The sequence below is a fragment of the Notothenia rossii genome, assembly GCF_949606895.1.
Source record: "Notothenia rossii genome assembly, chromosome: 9".
Taxonomy (NCBI): Eukaryota; Metazoa; Chordata; class Actinopteri; order Perciformes; family Nototheniidae; genus Notothenia; species Notothenia rossii.
Genome location: NC_136907.1, coordinates 74,729,409 through 74,751,255, shown reverse-complemented (window position 1 = coordinate 74,751,255; position 21,847 = coordinate 74,729,409). Strand labels below are relative to the sequence as shown.

At 41.0% G+C, this 21,847-nt stretch overlaps 1 protein-coding gene across 4 annotated transcripts in view; it reads left to right on the top strand.

Annotated features, from left to right (window-relative positions):
* Nucleotides 1–21,847, top strand: part of LOC307019776 (rho GTPase-activating protein 12-like) — a 71,513-nt gene that overhangs the window by 37,159 nt on the left and 12,507 nt on the right. Inside the window, exons 3-11 of one of the 4 annotated variants that reach the window (XM_079650878.1) lie at nt 13,850–14,119; nt 15,971–16,171; nt 16,908–16,988; nt 17,666–17,791; nt 17,993–18,055; nt 18,491–18,565; nt 20,044–20,105; nt 20,658–20,739; nt 21,569–21,670. In XM_079650878.1, the coding sequence (XP_079507004.1) occupies nt 13,850–14,119; nt 15,971–16,171; nt 16,908–16,988; nt 17,666–17,791; nt 17,993–18,055; nt 18,491–18,565; nt 20,044–20,105; nt 20,658–20,739; nt 21,569–21,670 (1,062 nt within the window). The remainder of the gene's footprint in view (nt 1–13,849; nt 14,120–15,970; nt 16,172–16,907; nt 16,989–17,665; nt 17,792–17,992; nt 18,056–18,490; nt 18,566–20,043; nt 20,106–20,657; nt 20,740–21,568; nt 21,671–21,847) is intronic. The other 3 variants (XM_079650881.1, XM_079650879.1, XM_079650880.1) reach the window with 3 other exon arrangements.

Genomic DNA, 21,847 nt, shown 5'->3' with positions numbered 1-21,847 from the left:
CAAGGTTGACGAGGGAGGGGTAAATGTTGTTGGAATTTGAATAGAATTCACCAGGAGAGTTTTCTTGACGATCATAACAAATTCCGGTGGTTGGAGCTTAAAATAAATAAATTAGAAAATGAACACGTCACTAAGGACCACCCTAATGTGTATTATATGTTGTATTGTTAGTCTCTTTGGATGAAAGCATCAGTTAAATAAGATGTGATATACAAATGTAATACAAATAGTCCAATTGCATAGGATGGTATGTCACTACTGACGTTACCACACTGTCTCTATGAGAGGCTCAAATCAAGTATAGTTTGTATTTCACATAAAGTAAATATTTAAGGAAATACAGAAAAAAACACATAAATATATTCTGCATGTTTATTTTTCTACTTCTTATCCAACTTCTTAAGGGTCTTAACAACCCCTCAGATTGATTTAGGACTCTTTTTGGGGTCAAATCCCCCCCCCTCTTCCTATTGCTGCTTCTTATTGCACCGAGCATTCATTTGTGAGCAGAGCAAATCAATGTTAACTGCTCTTGTGGTTTTCTAGGTCAACCTGCCAGCTCAGATTGACTGGACAGCAGCTGTATATTGAGCAGAAGGTCACTGGTTCAAATCCCCAGAAGAGCTGGGATCAATCTGGGTGGAAAGTAGATGAGAGCGGGTCTCTCTTGAATCTACAACACAGAATACGATCCCTCCTTTATGAGAGAGTGTGCAACTTTATGAATGTAAGACTGAGGGCTGCTGAAAAAGAACCAACCCAAAATGAATAGACACTTAATATAAATACACGTTAAATGGGTGTTTCTGCTCAGGACTTAAGGAACATTGTGTAATGTAGGCGTGTTGTTGCAAAGGATGGATGGACTCAGATAATGGTGCACAGAGAACGATGCAGATTTTGAGACTGAGCCTGGCAATAACCGAGAAGCAGGAGCTCAAATCTCCATCAGGGGTGATTTAGATGCTGTCCGCAAGAGGATTGGGTCTCGGACTCCACTATTTGGAAATACATCATTAATTGCGATTCTTTTTAACTGCAACATGCTTTGATACAATAGAGGGAATGATCTCAAACAAGTATTTTCTATTAAAGGTGGGGTAGGTATTTCACTTCAGAAACACTTTTTGTTATATTCCATGGAATGCTCTTAACGTCCTGATAGCAATGAATAAATTAAACGCTTTGACAATAAATATATTCAAAAATGTCATCTGTGGAAGCCGTGGCGCTATAAAAAGCACGACCAATCATCTGAGCCGGCCCGGCTAAAGTAACTGGATGGCCTACCTGCCTGTCAGCCTTCCATCTGTGCACAAACTTATCTCGTGCCCTCATTGGTCATGTGCTCGTTCGTGTGTGTTAGAGGAGGGGCTCTGTCAGGAAGTCTGAAGGAAGAGGCAGATTTTTTCCGGTTGTGTATTTTCAAACTCTACAGCACTCGAGCTGGTTTCTCCATTCTTACCTACCCTACCTTGAAGTGTGTATACGAGCATTTCTTTAGCCACATAATATTTAATTCAGAATTATATTTTCACATCTTTTGCCTTTACCAAATGTTGTGCTTACTGCGATTTGGAGACTGCAATAGTCTATATTGCGATTTAGATTCATTGTGAAGGCCTAATGTGTCTGCCATTTATTTCTAAGAGATGAAAACCCAAACGGCTAATCTCTGCTAAGTCTACAGCTTTTCTATTGTCGAAATAGAAAACCGCTATCTTTCAAATGTGTATGATTCTGCCGTTTGCACTAAAGCATTTCATTCTTCCATTTAAATACTTTTCCTAGCCACTGAAAGAAGGCTAATTTAACAGATGCATCTTCTACCTAGCAACCGAGCTCACTGTTTCCGCATCAGATAATAGCATTAAATCCTGCACACAGCCTTCAGTTGGAACAGAACCACAGAATCTTTCTGAGTCACATCCCCTTGCATCTTGCGTCCTGAACAGTGAAGGCACCTGTCCCCCTGCTACACTCTTACATAATCACCTACACACACACACACACACACACACACACACACACACACACACACACACACACACACACACACACACACACACTCACACTCACACTCACACTCACACTCACACTCACACTCACACTCACACACACACACACACACACACACACACACACACACACACACTCACACATTTATATAAACACATGCCATCTGTCCCCAGTAGGGATGTGCATCTCCATCACTGAGGCCGATGCGATGCGCATCTCGATACGTTACCACGATACGATACATTAACGATACCTTTGAAACACCAGGCGATGCGATACGATACGATTCACCCCTGTTGCGATACAGTTCGATACGATTTGATTCAACATTATGCGATTCGGGGCGATACGATGCGATTCAACACGATGCAAAAATAATGATACTTCAATATGGTACGACAGAGGATTTTTGTTTTATTCCTGATATGCAGCAAATCATACATTAACAAAAAAGTGCTTTACATATTTGGTACTGCACATCCCATCATACCGTTTATTTTTTTACCTTTAAAAGCTCTCCAGAGTACAATTGTATAACACCTCACAGTTAAACAATGTAAGGATGCATTGCTCATGATTAACAATGTGCAAATAACAGCTACCATAGAGCAATGCCCATACAGCTGCCAGCCTGATGTGCTGAACACTCAGAGGCTAACTCACCAGTGAGCAGAAAGCATTGGTTTCTATCCGAACAATAAAGAAAACAAATAACCTTTCACAAACAGGTATTTCATAACTGCTTACAGTAAGGAAGACATTTAAATTATTATTGGCCGTCACAGGCTGCTGTAAGCTAAACATCTCTCTCTGACAGAACACCTCCCTGAGTGATTTAACTCATATGTCTCACTTTCAGGTTTCTCTTTTCAGCCGCAGACCCCACGTCGCCTCTTTATGTGCGTCGCTAAGTTCCTCGTACTACTTGTGTACTTTAAAGCGGCTCGGCATCGTTAACAATTTGCGAGTGATTTTTCAAGTTGACCGTCTGTAGTAATAGTGCCGCGCACATATACCATCAGGACGTTACTGATGGGGTGCGGCTGCGGAGTGATACTGTGTGTATGCAAGTCCGCATCTAGGACGGATCTATGTATCATGGCTGTAGACCTGTTAAGTAATAAAGATACCTCATACAAAGGTCTACGGATACCTTATTACTCTCCATGACCTGCGGTCAACTATATAGCATAAATGACTATTACACCGTCTTTCTTGAACAATCCGAAGTGTTGCCAAACGTTTGATTTGTAGGTATTTTTCGCTGCGCTGTGTTTCTCTTTCTCCTCAACTTCCGTGTGTGTTGATAACTGAGACTCTCGTTCTCCGTAGTGGCGAAGCAAATATTAAAGATCGTCTCTGCTGAACGTTGACAAGATAAGGGGATTTTATATGAATGAATCGGTTTTTTACCGATGCAAAGACGCTACGCAATCGATGCATCACGAGTTCAACCCAAACTGTAGCCGATGTGCACTCTTTCAACCGGTGCACTCGCATCTTGAACGTTTATGCCGGTGCACCGATGCGAATCGGTGAATCTTAACATCTCTAGTCCCCAGTGGACCCCTGCAGACTGCAGCCAACCACGGCGCAGGAGAATTAGCGTCATTAGCTGTTAGCAGTCAGGTAGATGGTATTAGAAGATTAATCATTCGGTCGTGTCCTCTTCGGTGCTCCTTCAGGCTCATTCTGCCTCGAAAAACGACCCGCAGCACCGATCATATGTTTAAGGCTGAGTCAGTCAACTCTGAAATGTTATACAGACATTCTTATTCTATAAAAAGTGGTATGACTGTGGGAAAACGCTCAGAGCAACACTCAAGCCTTTCACACCGGTTTGAGTATCTGGTCAAAATAAATCAGTCAAGTTTATTGCCAGGTTTACACATACAAGGAATTTGCTTAAACAATCTAAAAAAATAAGTTGGAATGTAGGTAATCAAAAATAAATATATAAGGATAATACAAAAAAAGTATTTCAAAGAAACAATTTAGCTTCAAAAAGGATACTTAACACAAGTATTTACACCAAATGTAACTATACAAATAATCTTAAAAGCTAAAAAACAAAAACACTTAGGACAATGAGGATATACGGCAAACTACAGTGTATGATATTTTAAAGGGGAGCGGTGTGCAGACATGTGTGCAAGGTAAACACAATATTGAAACATCTGAGGTACATATACTGTAGACGTTTTCACACTCGAAGCTACAGAGAAATTTGAAAAAGGCAGTAAAGGAATATGAGAGAAAAGAGTAAACTAAGTAATTACAACATGGCATTTTGAAGGGAACGGGTACTACAAAATAACGGGAAAATAGACGTCATATAATTGATATATAATCTATGTTTCCATCTTAGAAGTCTCTGTTTGATATGATTCTGTTCTTGGAGTTTTGTTATAGAATAGTTAGTAATCTGAAGACAGTGTTTGAGAGGGCAGAGCAGATGGAAAGCTGCTTTTCACACATGTAGTCAGTTTACAAAAGAAAAACACATGCTCCCATCTGGAGAAGTCCACTTCCTCCCTCCTACGTTTGGGCAGTGCCAACCCGGATCACTTCTCCCTCTGTGTCACTCTTGCTCACGAACGTTTGTACATTTAGTCATAGCTGCACAATCCCTGCAGAGAATACGACACCGTAGAGGACGTGATGTATTGCTCTGAAATCATGGAGGTGGGCAAGGAACTCTTGTTTAGTTTTTTGTTCCATGATGAATGGGAAAGAGACTAATGTTCCCCCTGCATGAACAAACACACCCCCCCACCCTCACCCCCCCCCCCCTCACCCTTTCACAGAAGCCCGGTCAAAAAACATGAGCTTCATGTCATTCTTACCACATTGCCAACGCCCGAAGACTTCAACACGTTCTCGGACATAAACGAACAAATAGGGGGATTGTAAGAGAATACCAAATATATGACCGTTCATTTTAACGTTGTGAAAAATAACTAGTTGTTTAGGAAAAGATTGTAGCGTGGATTAAAATGAAACACAGCTTCATTGCATGACATGGCGATGTATTATTAATTTGTTAATCCAATTATAACACTTTTGTGTATCAACATTGTATTGAATTTAGGGGTCAGTGCCATCCTATTCAGCCCTAATTGTTTCATGTATCCAACACTTATGGATAGGTAATTGATCATTCACAGATAAAAACACTTAAAAAGCGTACATTTCGTTTCATATCCTGATCTATAAATGCCATTATCTTGATGCACAATGTGTCAAAACTGTTCAACCTTTTCTTTTTCCTGTGAAGGGACGTGTTGCCCTCAAACAGACACATGGAAGTGAAATGTGTGTGTTTTTAAACATAATGACGTGTCCTCTGGTCGCTGCGTCCTGACTTCACGAGGTCACTGAGAGCTCACACTCACCTCGGGTGGTTCTCAGTTCCCTGCATTGCATCGCTCTTCTCTCTTTTCTCCTGGTGAATGGAATTGCTCTGGAGTTGCGTAGCCGCCCTGGGTGGTGTCTGTGTTCAAGCCTTTTATCTGTTGACTCGCAGTGTGCTTGTCCGTGGTTTTGCTTTTCATCCTTCAGTCAGATTTCATGATATTACCTCAGACCAGACTCAAAAGAGACAAAAGGTTGCATTTGACTTCATAAGGGTCTTTTGAGAATAGTTGGACTTTCAAGTAGTTTAGGATTCATCCTTTTTTTGTAGCCTGAATATTTATTTTCCTCTGCAGCTTGACTTTTACGTACTCAATGACCCCCTATGCATAGTATGTAGAAGACCTTTTGACCTTCATTTGGAATCCACTAGCAATAGCAATAATAGGTCTAATAGTTTGTGAGAGAGTTTTTAAATGTGTTATAGTCAGTGTTAATTTCGTCAAGGCAACGAAAAAAGTTAGTCAACGACCTTTTTTACACGACTTAGACGAGACGATGACGAGAGAAGAATAGATTCTTGATAATAAAAACTATGACGAAATGTATATTTAGTTTTCGTTGACGAGACGGGACTAAGGTGTTCAAGTGTCCATCTTGTCTGTCAAAATGCATCTTACGTTTCTAACTTGCAATATCATTATTTCCGCTCTCTTCACTCCAGAAGAGCGATCTCCCTGTGTCTCTCTGTGTGCGGGGGGCGGGGCCTAACTCTCTCCCTCTCTCTCTGTGTGCGGGGGGCGGGGCATAACTCTCTCCCCCTCTCTCTCTGTGTGGGGGCGGGGCCTAACAGACACGCTGCAGCGTTTTTTAAGAGTAGTAGTACCGTTAAAAACCTTAGCGAAACCCATCCCTATATATTACACAAGTAAAGTGTTAAGAGAGTGAAATGTTGCTTTACGAATTTCAACACTTGATACTGTCACATTGATTCCAGTTTCAGATACATGTATTTGCCTAACTGAATTGGTTTAAAGAGAGGAAACATTTTGACTAAAACTGGACTAAAACGATTTCAGTTTTTGTCGACCAAAAATGACTAAAATGTGACTAAAACTAATAACCCTTTTCGTTTTAAGACTAAGACTAAAATAGCTGCCAAAATGAACACTGGTTGTAGTAGCTATGATCTAATCTTATTTTGAAAAGTAGCATAGTATTTTTCCATTTGCACAACTCCTCTTCATTACAAACGTCCTCTCTTCCTGTTTCCATCAGGCTAGTTTCACTTGTCCCCCTTCCGGCAATAAAAGCAGCTCCTGATGTACCTGGTGCTACTTCCCTCTCAAACAATCTCATATGGGAGTGAAGTGTTAATATAAGTCATTTAGGAAAAGATCGACACAGATTGGCATTTACTCGCTCGGATAGAAGGAACTTAGAGTTGAATTGAATCAAAATGACTTTGAACGCATGTTTATTATAGCCTTAAGCTTGGACTAAATGATACACCTTTTGCCTGAATTATGAATAAAAGTAGCTATTGGGCTTTCTTTCTGTGTTTTTAAAAAAAATCTTTATTGCTGACTGACATGCTACAAATGGCTTACAAGATTGTTATGGCTTTGCTTGGGAGACAAATTGTGAGATAAAAGTTTAAAGATCACGCTATGGGAATGTTGTCTTGGTCAATCAAAACGTGACTGAATATGAAACATACTGTACGTCCCAGATGTGAGGAAATAAGTAAGCTATATTGGTGGTGTTGCCAAAGAGGGAGATATTAAGAAACATTTCCTTCTTCTGTTAAGCAATCGTGTGTGTGTGTGTGTGTGTGTGTGTGTGTGTGTGTGTGTGTGTGTGTGTGTGTGTGTGTGTGTGTGTGTGTGTGTGTGTGTGTGTGTGTGTGTGTGTGTGTGTGTGTGTGTGTGTGTGTGTGTGTGTGTGTGTGTGTGTGTGTGTGTGTGTGTGTGTGTGTGTGTGTGTGTGTGTGTGTGTGTGTGTGTGTGTGTGTGTGTGTGTGTGTGTTGCAGTGCACACACACAGGTATGCAGCAGAGCAGGTTCGACTGTGTCAGAGAAGGGGAGGAGAGAGCAGGTGAACGAAACACTTTGTCAGTCCTCCACCTAAAGGATGGTGGTGCCCGCTCCTCTGGATAAACTCTCACATTAGTTATTATTTATAGTGTCTTTAGAACAACTACATTGTTCTTAATCTTACAGTCTTTTTGGTTTTTAGATAGTTTTACTATAGGTTTTTAGCTGAAGATGACAGGTCACATCACAAGGCCTCAAGTATCAAAACCAATTAGCTACAAACTTCACGATAAACAACACGTACAAAAAGTCACACGGTAGGATTCCAACAAAGTCACCTGCAGGGGCTGAAACATCAACACTAAAAATATCAAAAATGTGTTGAAAACATTTTTCAAATTTCTCAGAAAATGAACTTTTTGTCACAGTTTCAAAGTCTTTTAGTAAAAATGCATTCACGTTTCTTCTTAAGTGCTTTTACCTATCAGTGAGTTTATCCAGTGACCCATTTAAGTCATTTTTTGTAGCGCAACTACTAGACCTACACACTTTAGAGATTTGATTATTTTTTCCATCCTAAATCATTGTAATTTGAGTGTATACTTTGTTTATACTATTACTTTAAGACCAAGTTCCACTGAAACCACATCTGAAACCAAACAGTGAGAGGGACTCTGCAGTTTCCTCCAACTTTCTGTGAATCAGGAGCAGCTGTGCATAATAACATGAACACAGTGTTCTGAATCTCACACCAGACTAGTCTAAATATAAACTATGAGAGCATCTGCAGCCGTTCCCGTCTAATATTAGCCGTGATGCGTTCACTGCCTGAAGCCTCTGTGGCTGGATGGGGTTTATCTGAAGAACAGTTGATTATTATTCCTCCGCAGAGCTTCAGGCGGCTCAGATAAACTCTGCAGGTCTCCTATCTGCGGCTGGCAGCGACGCTCTGCCTTCCTCCTTATTCTCTGCTCATTAACTCCTGCTCCGGCCTGAAATGGGGAATTAGGAGTGAGCGGAGCTGCCATCAGAGCAGCTTATATCTGCTGCAGTGCACCCTCACACTCTTCTCACTGCAGACTGGACAGCAGCTGTTCTGGATGCAGTTTACTTCTGCTCTGATCAAAGCTTGCTGGTCGCTATTTTAACGGCTCGGATACATTTAATTGGAGGTCTTTGTTGCTTTAATGAATCGACTACTTGCCAAAATAACGACAAAGAGGCCAAAGATATTTATTTAAATTAGCTAAGTTGTTTAAATGACTGTCTAAAACCCAACACTTAATAATTAGTAATGGTAAATAAGAGACGTTCCTCACATTTCAGATAACACTTAACGTAACCAGCCAACAAAACATTCTATCAAGCTTGGATGTTTATTTTTTTAACAAAATGCTGCTTGAAAGTGGTATTTACTTTCTTATTCAGTTGCTCTGGAAATTAAGATGGTTTAATTTCTATATAACAGCGGTTCCCAACATGTGGTCCGCGGCCCCCTAGTGGTCCGCGAAGGCATTGTAAGTGGACCGCCAAATAACATAACAACAATTTTTTTTTCATAACAATAACATATAGGAGATTACATTCCCATCTCAGGCAAAAACAAAACAAATGCGGAAGAAATAAAGATAGGATCACTTCAACATTTCACAAACAAAAATAGTTTGACTACCAAATACCACCAAAAACACAACATGGCAAGCATATTGTTCCTTTAATCCCACTCTTCGTTAGAGCTCATTATTTCCCATTTCATGGCGTGTTGAGCCAATCATTTTTTCCAAAAGAAATTCTACTCTTCAAACACCTTAAATTAGGATTACTCCTTGATTGACTTTTAAAAATATGTATTTTAGCCATAAGAATAGTTGTATTTATGAACTTTGTGCGGTCTTCATCTAAAAGCCCAAATAAAATATCAAAGGGTGTAAATGTAAATTCAATATTTGCCAAATAATTTGCAAAACATTATGATTTGTGTGGAAACATTCTCATTATTAAGATTTATTTTTATTTTAACCTCTTTTCCTTTCTCTTTCTCGATCCTCCTTAGCAACGGTCATTACAGTCCTTAGCAACGGTCATTACAGTCCTTAGCAACGGTCTGTTCTACTGGATTTACAATGTGTCACATGTTCTGAATTGACCAATCAGACCTTTATTTAGCCTCCGTATTGTTTATGGTTGAATGTGGGCCGCAAAATAGTTTTTGATTCTTAAGTGGGCCCTGAGTTGAAAACGGTTGGGAACCGCTGCTATATAACAACCTAACATTACTTACACAGAAAAAACATCTTCATTTTCCAAACCATGAAGTAACTCCCTCCACGTCCCAGCTCTAAGAACATGATAACACTTGTTCACCTGGACTAAAGCACAGGGTACTTCTAAAGATAGCCGCTCCTGTGATGTTAGAGGTCATCCAAGTACCGTGGAACGGAGCTATGAGAGCTGCGTATTGATTATGTGGTCAGTGTGCTCTCAGCAGATGTCCAGCAGCTGCTCACAAACACTCTGCCGCTGTAATGGAGTCCAGAAGACACCCTGTGCATTTGTAATGAGCCTCGCTGGACCGTACAGTCTTTAGTTACATAATGAGGGACTTTAGTGAGATAGCATAGCAGTGCTGCCGTCACTGGAAGACCTTTTAGTGGTACTTATGCCAAGGCTGTGCGTGAAGCTCATAATACAAACGTGTGGCCTATACATAAGGGTAAGTGAAATATATTTAAACACTTCCAATATCTGCCAATATGTCTTCTTCTGGAAATTGCTCTTGAGTTGCAATTTGAGGATGTATGTAATAATTTTATATATATTTCTTTTTTTTTATTCTTTATTTGGAGTCACATATTATTCACATTCCAGTAAACACAATTACCATCAGTGCTATCTATACAGTGATCCATCACCAAGAAATCAAAACAACCGAATAAAAAGTTCTTTATTTAATCGCCACAAATACAGTTTTCTTATTTATATCTAGCTGTGTCTGTACTTCATGTAATTCCTAACCCAGCGATGTAACTAAGTATGTGAAGTAATGTGCTTTTAACTAAGTAATTTCCTTTCTGACACTTCCAATACAACTCTAAGGTACATTTTCAAATTTGTATATCCTAAGAGCTTTGTTATTAAATAAACTAGCCATCGGTTGCTTAAAATATATTAGGTAGTATAAAAGTATCTAGGTAAAATATGTGTTTTCTTTACAGTACACCAATAGGAAAGTGTTAATGGCAGCTTTCTACCACATGAGTGAAGTTTCATTTCAGATAGGAGGAAAGTGTGGTTTTGTGGCCACCGCTGAAGTGCGATACTACCAACTGGCTTTCCAACGGCCGATTGACTACCAGGACTTCCCCTTTGTCAAACCATAGACACTAAATCACATGTTCACTCAGCATTAGGCAGGAAGACAACACTGAGCGCGGCATGCAGGAGAAGTATTGAGCAGGGACGATGGCAATAATCCGGTTGAGGAGAAGCTTTCTACGGGCCATCTTACTTCATGAAGAAGATGATGTGTTTACTAGTTGCTCACCACCAGAGGTAATATCTCTACTTGTTTAATCATTGAGATTATCTTTAAAGCTGCGGCTTGCTTCACAGTGTACAGATTTGCACAATAGTGTTGCAGAGTGTTTCTGGTAAAAGCAGTCCGTTTGCTAAATGGCTTGACGGTTAAACTTGCAAAGAAAGTTTCCCGGTTTTGTCGCTGACTTTCTTTCAAATGTCGTCGTCTTGTGTCTTTTCAAGTTTAATTAAGACACTGGTGAAGTATGTCGTATATTCCTTCTTTGCATATTCGCTGGGCTGCACAATTTTTTTTAAATGTTATCAAACTGCAAATAAGGACTCTGAATTAAATTGCGGAGCTGCAGAGAAACTGGGTTTTCTTAATTAAAGCTCCTTGTCCTTCAAAAAACGACACGAATATCATTTTATATATTTCTAAAGATGATGAAAAAACGTAATAATGATCATATCCTAATTGCAACACCGGTCAAAACGATCGTGTTTTGTTTTGTTCAAATCGTGCAGCTGTAGATTTGATGGGAATAATCTGAAAATGTGCTTATTTTGCATAAAGACACATTTAAAATACTGGTATATCAGTTCATTCCCTATTTCCCCTCCCTCTAGTACAACATATCACGTCATGATCATTCTAATATGTTAATCAATTATATGATAAAATGACCATCCCTCTTATATTGGAATTATGTCATAATAATTGCAATTCTTGCCGAATAATGCAGCCCCTTATTTCCACACGTTCCACCTTTATTCAGCGGTTGTTGTGATGCTGTTTCTAGCAGCAAACGTCTTCATGGAGTGCGCTGAATATAGGATTCTCCGGTGCACCTCCAGCTGTTTGCTCGCCTCCTGCATATTTCATCCCTATTGATCCCCGGGTAATAAAAACATCACAGAGCCGGTGTTAGGAGCCTCGGGGCGCTGGCATTATTTATGGCTCTGGGCCCTGCCGCTGCGCAGAGAGGCAGCATGAAATAATCATGACGAGTAGCGGCCCGTCGACTGCATCCGTCTCGCCGCGTCAGGGTTTCTGAAGAAGGATGCTCCGTCATTACAGGCGGCTGGATTTACTACGGCTGCTGCTCCACTGGATGCAGGAACCTTTAAATCAATAGTATTTCAATTCATACCCACAATGCACCATCTGTCAGCTGCCAACGCTACAGCGTTTTCTCCTATTTTTACGGCAGTGGCTCAGTCAGTAGGGGCTTGGACTGGGAGCCGTAGGGTCGCCGGTTCAAGTCCCAGACCAGACCTAAAATATGGAGTGTGGACTTCTACTTGGAGAGGTCCCAGTTCACCTCCTGCCCTGCCGTGATGCCCTTGAGCAAGGCACCGGACACCCCCCTTCCCCCCCTCACTCCCATTGCTCCCCGGGCACTGTACAATAGCTGCCCACTGCTCCTAGTACTAGACTCCTGGTACTAGGAAGGGTTAAAAGCAGAGAACACATTTCGCTGTGTGCTCTGCATGTGTGACCATTACAGAGGGTTTCATCCTTCCCCAATTCTATTCTATACGAACATTGGGTTTGTGGTTCGACATATTTCAGATCCTGTTTTGAATGAACATGTGAAAACACCAGGATTCAAAGAGCAATGGGAAGATTTTTCTTCTAAATTTGACATATAATTCATTTTTTCTAAAAGGTAATGATGGACAAGGAGTTATTGTTTGCTGTCAATTTATATTGAAGCCTTTCACTTTTATTAAAATAGTTAACGCCGTTCATTAGAGATGATATTAGTGTCTTCAATCAATTGACAGAAAGTTGGTTTGATTGGCAACTATTTCGAAAATTGATTCGTTTTCAAGCAAAAAAGCCAAACCATTTCACGCTACTGGCTTTTCAAATGGGATATAACTTTTTTTTTTTCTAGTCTTATCATAATTAACAGAATCTATTGTGTTTTTTTACCATTGACCAATAAAGTGTGAAGATGTATTTATAGGCTTTAGACAATGGTGACTCTGTATTGGCCAAACCCTTCAGTCATTTTATCAAAGAAGTATTCGGCAGATTAATAATCAGTGAACATAATCATCACCTGCAGATTTACCTTTCTTCGGTATCAAGAAAACTGTAGGGATTGTTTTCTTGCAGTGGACATGAACTCTGGGTCTTCATGTATGAATTCTCTTTTGGGTTAAACACATTCTTTTCACAGTTTATGTTCATAATTGTAGGTTTGCAAAGTATGTCCACAGTCCTACTAAATCCTCTTGATATTCAGTTTCACTTCCTTTGTTCTACCTCACTCTCAGTTATACAAAAACACTTCCTTCCCTCTCCTCGGCCGCATCCCCTTCATTCAAGGCTCTGCTCGTCGGTGGTCGACAGTGCTTATGCCAGCTTTAAATACATATTGTTTTCTGGCATTCAACCCATCTCCTTTTAGGACTCAACGCCACTCAATACTGCAAATAATAGGAGATTTATTGAAGTGTGTGATGCCTGGTTTTTAAGGTGTCACTACCAATGTGCAATGAATACTTTTTGTTTTGCAATTAACTTCTGATACTCCACTACCTAAGACTGTTCACTGTTTGGAAGACTTTGTACACTTTGGTAATGTTAATACTGGCTGCTACTCCATTACATTTATGATCACTTGCTTTTTTACTGCTGTTACTTTCGATGCATATTGTATACATGTGTGCTTGCCTCTTTATTTAATATGTTATTCTACTCACTTACGTTTGCTTTCTATCTGCACTGCCGTTGTGCTGTATCAATGTAAACGTCCCCGCTGTGGTTGGAAAAAGCCTTTCTCTCTCTGAGTGCAGCTGTCGAACCACACTCTGAACGCTGTGCATTTCACTCTCTGTCGAGGAACTTTCCCCTGATGATATAACAGACTGAAATCCACTCACAGCTCCACTTCCTTGTCTCTCTTCAGACGGTTTCCTCGTCAGGCCACGGCCGCTCCGAGTCTCCGGTCTACACCAACCTGCAGGAGCTGAAGATCAGCCAGAGCAGCCTCCCCCCCGCCCCCTCCAGCTCCCCCCTCCACGTGCTGGGAGACTGGGAGACCTACAAGGACCAGAACGGCCGCCACTTCTATTACAACCGCTCCACCCAGGAGAGGACCTGGAAGCCCCCCCGAGCCAGAGAGCCGAGCACCGGGAGCTCCAGAGGAGAGAGCCTGAGCGCCGGAGAGAGCTCCGAGGTACACAAAACACACACACAATACAAAGGGGCTTTAATGGCATGACCACATTTTAAACATAGTGTTGCCGAACCAAACTAAAATCAACACTTAACATACATGTCAACAATACATGTGGAACAACAGCATCACACTAAACATACTGTATATGGCGTACACACACACACACACACACACACACACACACACACACACACACACACACACACACACACACACACACATACACATACACATACACATACACACACACACACACACACACACACAAAGACATTACTTACAACTGTCTGAAGTACACTCATTATCCTAAGTTATCAAGTGGTAGTTGCAAAAGCGGTCAGATACATCAAAAGGTCACTACTGCTGGTAAGTTTCATTACAATCGCAGCAAATCAATTATTCTTTAATAAACAGTTCACATAAAGAGTGTTTCCATTAACGAATTGGAGAATACAAGTTGAAATAACTCATATCTGAGGTCAGGTGAGTTGTCATCATTTCCGCATTTCAAAGGCTGCGATAAGTAGAAAACCAACAGACCTTTGAAGCTGTTCTAATATTTGCATTTACTCCTTTAATCATTACATTCATGACCAAAGATCATTTATCAAAACTCTCATGGTGTGAATATTTGTGAAAGAAACAATCATGAATATCGTCACAATATCAATATTAAGGTTTATTGTCAAAGTTATTCAGACATACTGATTTGATCCTCCATATCAGCCCTAGTGCGGGCTTACAATGATGCTGGTATTCAAACGATAAAGATAACAAGAGTTTTAAAAAAAAGCTTAAGAGATGAAAATGTTGTTTTAACAGATAACACACAGGTACCCTCATTTCTTGTGTGCAAACAGCAACAGTAGAGGATGAAGGAATGTCAGAAATGTGGAGATAACACGTGTGCAAAGCAAAGCTCTTGTAACCTTGTCATCTCACACCTGGTGAGTCCCTGCAGAAAGCAGCTGGGACTCACCTGTGTGACTCAGATCCCTCCTGTCCGACTGAAGCTTCATAACAAAGGTGTTTGACTAAAAGTTTGGCTCTTAATCTTTATTATAAAGTCAAACTTAATTGTTAGATTGAATCCATTCATTTTCCAACCCCTTAATTACATGACCAAAGATGTTGTCACTCTAAACTCAAACAGGTTCTCACAAGTATAGAATTACAAGAACACACACACACACACACACACACACTTGCTTATATTGACTTAGTGGAAGCAGCCTGAGTCAAAGAGTAATGTGCCAACACTTCTGGTTCTAGGATTCTTTGTACTTCCCCAAAAAGTGCTCTCCATGGTAACGTCTGACTTGCCTTGTGATGAACAACACAGTTGGCAGTGTGTAGGCAATGAAGCGTTTGCAAACTGCTCTGCGCTGACAGGTTGTTAGAGGTGAAAAAATACTAAAAAGGAAATTAAAGGTGTTTTGGTCTGTTTGACCAAAAGCTTGATTACACACCAGAATAATGCAAACAGTGCAGAGTGGAGATAATCACATTTTAGATTGATTTGATGACCAGGTGAATGGTTTCCTTTGATGAACTCCCACACAAACACACACCTTGTCCTGACAGATTAGTCTGAATCACCTGGGAGTCACCTCTGATTTAGAGTTAATTAGATGAAGCACACTGCCCCCTACAGGCAGAAAGCCGCCTCTGTTCCTTTAATACTCTGTGTCATACAAACAGCATCAGATGTGCACTTGTTTTTGTGATTCTCTGTGCTCTAATGAAGTGGTGTGGGGGGTTTCTGATGATTTGTGGGTGCATGGCTGTCCTCTGTCCTCTGTTCCTCCCTGGTGAAAGACTTCTCTCCTCTCTCTGCACTGACGATAGACCACTCCCCTCTCGCTCTCGCCGTCTTTCCTTCCCTTCCTGTCGCTCTCCATCGGTCGGCTGCAGCCTCTGTCATCGGAGGACTTCAGTACCTACTCTAGCCAATCAGACAGTCAGTATGGCTCGCCGCCGCGTGGTTGGTCGGAGGAGATGGACGAGCACGGCCACACGCTGTATGTCAGCGACCATACCAACGAGAAGGTACCGTCGTCTCTCTGCTGTCTCTTCATGTGGTGATATCTCTCTGGGAGTGCATGTGGAGGCGGGCTCTGGTTCATTAACACTCACATGTCCTCATATTTTATAACGAGAATGAATACAACTACAAGAGAAAGGGTTAATACAACAAAGTGCTTTCTGCTATGTTCCCTAATCAGTGGTGGAAAGTACTGCACATACATACGTACAATTTGGAGGTACTTGTACTTCACCTGAGTATTTTCACTTCCACTCAAAAGCCAATATTGCATTTTATAATCCTCTACTTTGATCTGATAGTTTTTATGATTTAGCAGATTAAGATTATTAGCTAATACAAAACAACTAATAACTAAACATGGACATATTACTATAGGTTAAAAAAAAAACGCAAAATGAGTACTTTTGGTCCTTTAAGTTTATTTTTCTCTTAATAGTTTTGTACTGTTATTAAAGTAACATGGTAATTGCAGGACTTGTACCTGTATTTCAAAATGTTGTATTGCTCTTTTTACTCAAGTAAACGATCTGAGTTCTACAATCATAGCCATTTTTTTCATTATCCAGAAACACTTAAAATCACACCTGCAGATCCAAAAAGTGGAGAATGAAAGCATAACGATCTATTTGCAGTATTTGAAATTATGAAAGCATTTTGTCTGTAGGTCAGATAATTCTGCGTGAGCAGTTCAGAACTTACCCGAATGTTTTGTGTTTCCTCCGTCTGTGTTCACCTCAGTGGTTAAAACACGTGGATGAGCAGGGCCGACCGTATTACTACAGTGCCGACGGGTCACGGTCAGAATGGGAGCTGCCCAAGGTAAGACTCTGTCACAATCATTACAAATTATTACATGTTAGTCCCGGCCTATAAATAGTTTTCTACAGACTATACAAAATGTATTTGTTTTATACAGACCCTCTTAAAGGTCACCTACTATGCAAAATCCTCTTCTTCATGTCTCTTCTACATCAACATGTGTCCCCTCTGTGGAAAGAGACTCTGAAAGTTTCAGGAAAAAAGATTCTCTCTCTTTTTTTTTTATAAAAACCTGTCTGAAAATGAGCTGATCAGATTTTGGCCACTTTATGATGTCATAACGATGTTTTGGCTTGTGTAACCATTAGCCAATCACCAACCAAGGTACCCCCCCCCCTTATCACCTGAATCTCCTCCTAGAGCACCATTGAGTTCTTCGTAACCAAATCTCTCTCAGAGGGGCGTGGGGAGGGGCTCCTTATTTTCATCTAAAGTAACAGACAGAGAATCAGCACTTTGGAAACAGGGCTGAAACAGAAGGGATTATGGGTAATGCTGCAGTGATCTGTTTGGTGTTTCAGCCAAACACTTCAGAGACATGTTGTGTATATATCTGAGACCTGTAATATATTGATGGAAAACAGTATAATAGGGGACCTTTTAAAAAGTCCTGGTATGCATTAATTAAAGGTTAGTGATATAATAATACAGTATGATGGCCTGTTTCCCCCCTGCAGTTGAACCACTCCCTCCCCCTGCCTGGAGACGCTCCCAAGAGTCGGAGTCTGGACCGGAGAAGCGTCGAGCCCATCGTCCTCACCAAGTGGAGACACAGCGCCTACGTCCAAGACCCCAACGACAAGGTCTGACCCCAAAAGGGATTCATATTCAATTTAACCCGCTAGCTAAAAATATATATCTCCAGGCAAAATGTCCTCTACGGTTCTAGGTTGATAACTCCTTCCTGGACTGTGCAGATGTAGAGTTTGTATTTGATGTGTGTACTGGTGAGATGTATTATTACGTCACCCCAGAGTCTCAGTTGTAGACTGGTTGCTTTGCAGCGGCTGATAAAAACCCGGCGTTTCCGCTCAGGCACTGCCCGCCAGCACCCGTACAAACACCAAGTCAGTAGCCTGCCAACCGACCAATCAGTGTGCTCTAATCCAAGCAGACAATCAGCGTGCATGATAATAATCACACAGCAGGAGTAATTATCTCCATCTTTACGTCAAATTGTTTTTGGCCTGATTCACTGATTTGAATAATTTCACCAAGAAACTGAATATTCAATCATCGCCCTCAAATGATTTGTCTTCCAAATAGAAAATGCTGAAGATGAAGTCTAGCAGCGTTGTGATAAATCCCTGCCTCCACGTCTAATTAATAATCCACCCGTGTCTCCTGGACATCTCTCAGGCAGAATCATAATCTCCCTCTAATTGCCATCACACTCGTTCAGCTGTTTGTGTCTTCCTAACCTCTCATCGTCTTCTCATTAACCTTCTGTTGTTCGCCCATGTGACAGTGTGTTTTATTTTGTATCCCTTTCTCTTCACCAGGACGCTCCTCTGAGCCCAAAGCCCTCCACTCCAGACTCTGACTCCTGCCCTTCGTCTCCCAAGCCCCCCTCCTCTGTTAGTACTCACCCCTCACCTCCTCTCTTGACCCTGCTGGTATCACATGTTGCAGCTTATTGCAGGGTTTCTGCACAGGTATTGAAAACCTGGAACTCAATAGAGAAAAGGCTTGTGTCCCAGGATCCATGCATTGTGATATGTGTTGCAGGGAAGATGTACAGCAACAACTAAATGACACTAAGCAAGTCAGTTTGAATTTGAGCCCGTGTAGATTCCCTGTTAATAAGCAAGAAGGCTGCCGGCATTACTAAACTAATGGATTAGTCAATCACCAGGAAGACAATCGCCAACACTTACCTGAACCTACAAATGTTCACTTTCATGCGAAACGGGAGCAAATGCCGTTTTCAGAGCCTCAAATATGGAAATGTTCCTCATGTTATAAAGTGTAAAGTGAACATTTTGTGGTTTTAAACTGCAGAAAATACAATTCTTAAATGTTCTGGCTAGGGATGTCCCGATCACCTTTTTTTGCTCCCGATCCGATTCCGATCATTTGATTTTGACAATTTGCCGATACCGATTTTTCCCGATCCGATCTTTATGCAATGCATTAAGAGAGAAAAAAGAAAAAAAGCATTCAAGTTGTCCCTTAAGGTTATTTTTTTATTTAGATTGGATATTCTATCCAACATGGATATAGCTTCTTTCTTTCACAGCAGCATTGGATCAGTTCAGTTGTGCATCATTGGATCAAAACTAAATAAAGCTTATCAGTACTCGTTAGCTTACTGCTACAATTAGACACTGCGCCCACTCTGTGGCCAGATTTGAGAGAAATAAGCAACCAGGTCTATGAAAACAAGCCCCAAAGAAGCAACACATACATGATGTTGTGTAATATGAAACCAAAACTAAGGCCTCAGGATGACTTTAAGACTTGAACATGGTCATTTTTGTTTTGTAACATTGAATACAAAATCTAAAAAAAAGTATTTAAAAAAAAAAAAAAAAAATCCCGATCCCCAATTTTTTTCTCCCGATTCCGATCTTTTGAAAATCACGTGATCGGCTCCGATCCCCGATCACGTGATCGGATCGGGACATCTCTAGTTCGGGCATTTTATAAACCAATTGATTAATCACCTCATCTAGAAAGTAATCTGGAGATCATGAAAATATTCCTTGGTTGTGGTGCTGATGGGTAACATGGAGGAATTGCTTGGTTGGTTTCTGGGTGTGTGATCGCTTGTGTTTCGCCAATACTCGCCCTCTTTGGTGACATCTGGAACTAAAAGATATGCTGTTCAGCGAATAATCCTTTAATCTGATTTCTCTGTGCACTTCTCAGTGTTGAATCACGGGTTTCTTTGGAGGTGGAATCATGTTTTTCCTTCAGGCTGAAAGCGGTGGCGGGTCTTTTGTGTGGTGCTGATGGTGTTTTACAATGACCCTCTCATTGTCTCCCAACATTTGTTTTTGGCACCAGCTTCTCTGATGTGTATGTGTGTCTTCATGTTTTGTCTTCTCTGCAGCCCTCTGAAAAGTGCGGCGTTCTGAATGTGACAAAGATCACCGAGCACGGCAAGAAAGTACGGTGAGTCTCCCGGACTGAAACTTCACCAGTTTGGACTCAATGCTGCATAACGAAGAGTTTTAAAGGAAGCCTGTGAGGATATGAACTTATACTCGAGTCCTATGGAGTATTTGTAAGTGTATCCCTGCACACAAGCGCATAACTCAATACTGCAGCTCGCTTTTAATGCTGTCCTCCTGATGGTGAGTTAGTATGGAAACAAATGAGAAACCAATGCAAGGAAGAAGAATTACAATTGCAGTCAAAGATGTAATCCATGATTAGTTTGAGCACAGTGAAGTGTGAAAGCATGAATACAAACATAACTTTTGTTTATATTCAAAAACAACTCTTTAGGCTAAAATGTCTTGTTTTATTATTAAGTTTAATAGTTCAAAATAAGAGAAACAAGCTGACCAATACTTTGGTCCTCGACATCATAAACACCCGGACCCATGACATCATCATTACTTAGGCTTGATACTGCACTCTGCTGAATAGAGAGAAGCTCTCTGCAGATTTCATATGCTTTATAGTATTAGTTTTTAAGTGTTTCTGAACTCTGTGTTGCAGGAAGAACTGGACTTCCTCCTGGACGGTGCTGCAAGGATCCTCGCTGCTGTTCACCAAAAACCAAGGAGGCGGGACCAGCTGGGTGAGTGACAGCAAGCTCTTACATCTACAACACGGATCCTTTCTAGAGAAATAGGCACACGGCGACCAACAAAACTGAGGCTTATGAAAGGACGACATGCAAGGATACGATTTGTCAGATCAAGTCAGAAAGGTTTTTTGTATCGCAGCAACATCAACAAGGACAAATACCAAAACAATAACATTACGATACACAATACATATTTGTTACTGTAGTATTATATCACTATCATATCACCATGACTGCTCAACAGAGTTACTGCAAGGAACCTATCTTGTTTTGACCTAAAAGTTGATCAGTTAGGAATCAACCTTTAAATCTAATTGTGTGTTCTTCACTATCAAAGCAGGATATTGTTCTCTCCTCTCTGAAGATGTTTATTAGTGATGGGAATTAGGGCTCTTTGAAGGGAGCCGGATCTTATGGCTCCGTTCCTTTCCAGTGCCGGTTTTTTTAAGGGGGCGTGGCTAATAGGTTTATCTACGAAATAATCACCAGGATATGATGACTGCCAGAAATTACTTTTACTCACAGAAAAAATGTGTAACTTGCTACATCTCTCAGCCAAAGTACTACTCAAGCAGCGTTATGCCATCATCTACGGCTAATGTGCATTCAGGAAAGCAAGTTGCTTTAAAGGCGAGTGGATTTATGGCAGGCCGTGAACCAACGATAAAAAGAACGGCTCCCACCAAGTACGACTCGGTTCCCTTCGTTGGTACCAAAGAGCCGTTCAAAAGAATCGGATCCCTCGCGAACGTCACATCACTCATGTTTATATTAACTGTGTTGTGTTTGAATCTCCTTCCTTTGTGTCCTCGCTGTTCAGTTCGGAGGCGGTCAGTCTACGCCAGAGTTCACTGTGGACCTGAGGGGGGGCTCGGTGGAGTGGGCCTCCAAGGACAAATCCAGCAAGAAGCACGTTATAGAGGTGGGGGAATTTCACTCGCTTTGTTGTTATTGTTGTTGTTGTTGTTATGTATAATTTAAAGAATGCACTGAAAGGCCTCAGAAAAGTAGTTTCCCCTAGGCCTCTTCCCAAGCACCAAGGCCGCTTTTAAGACACTTCGCCATCTAATATTCATTCTAGACTTCATGCAGTGTTATG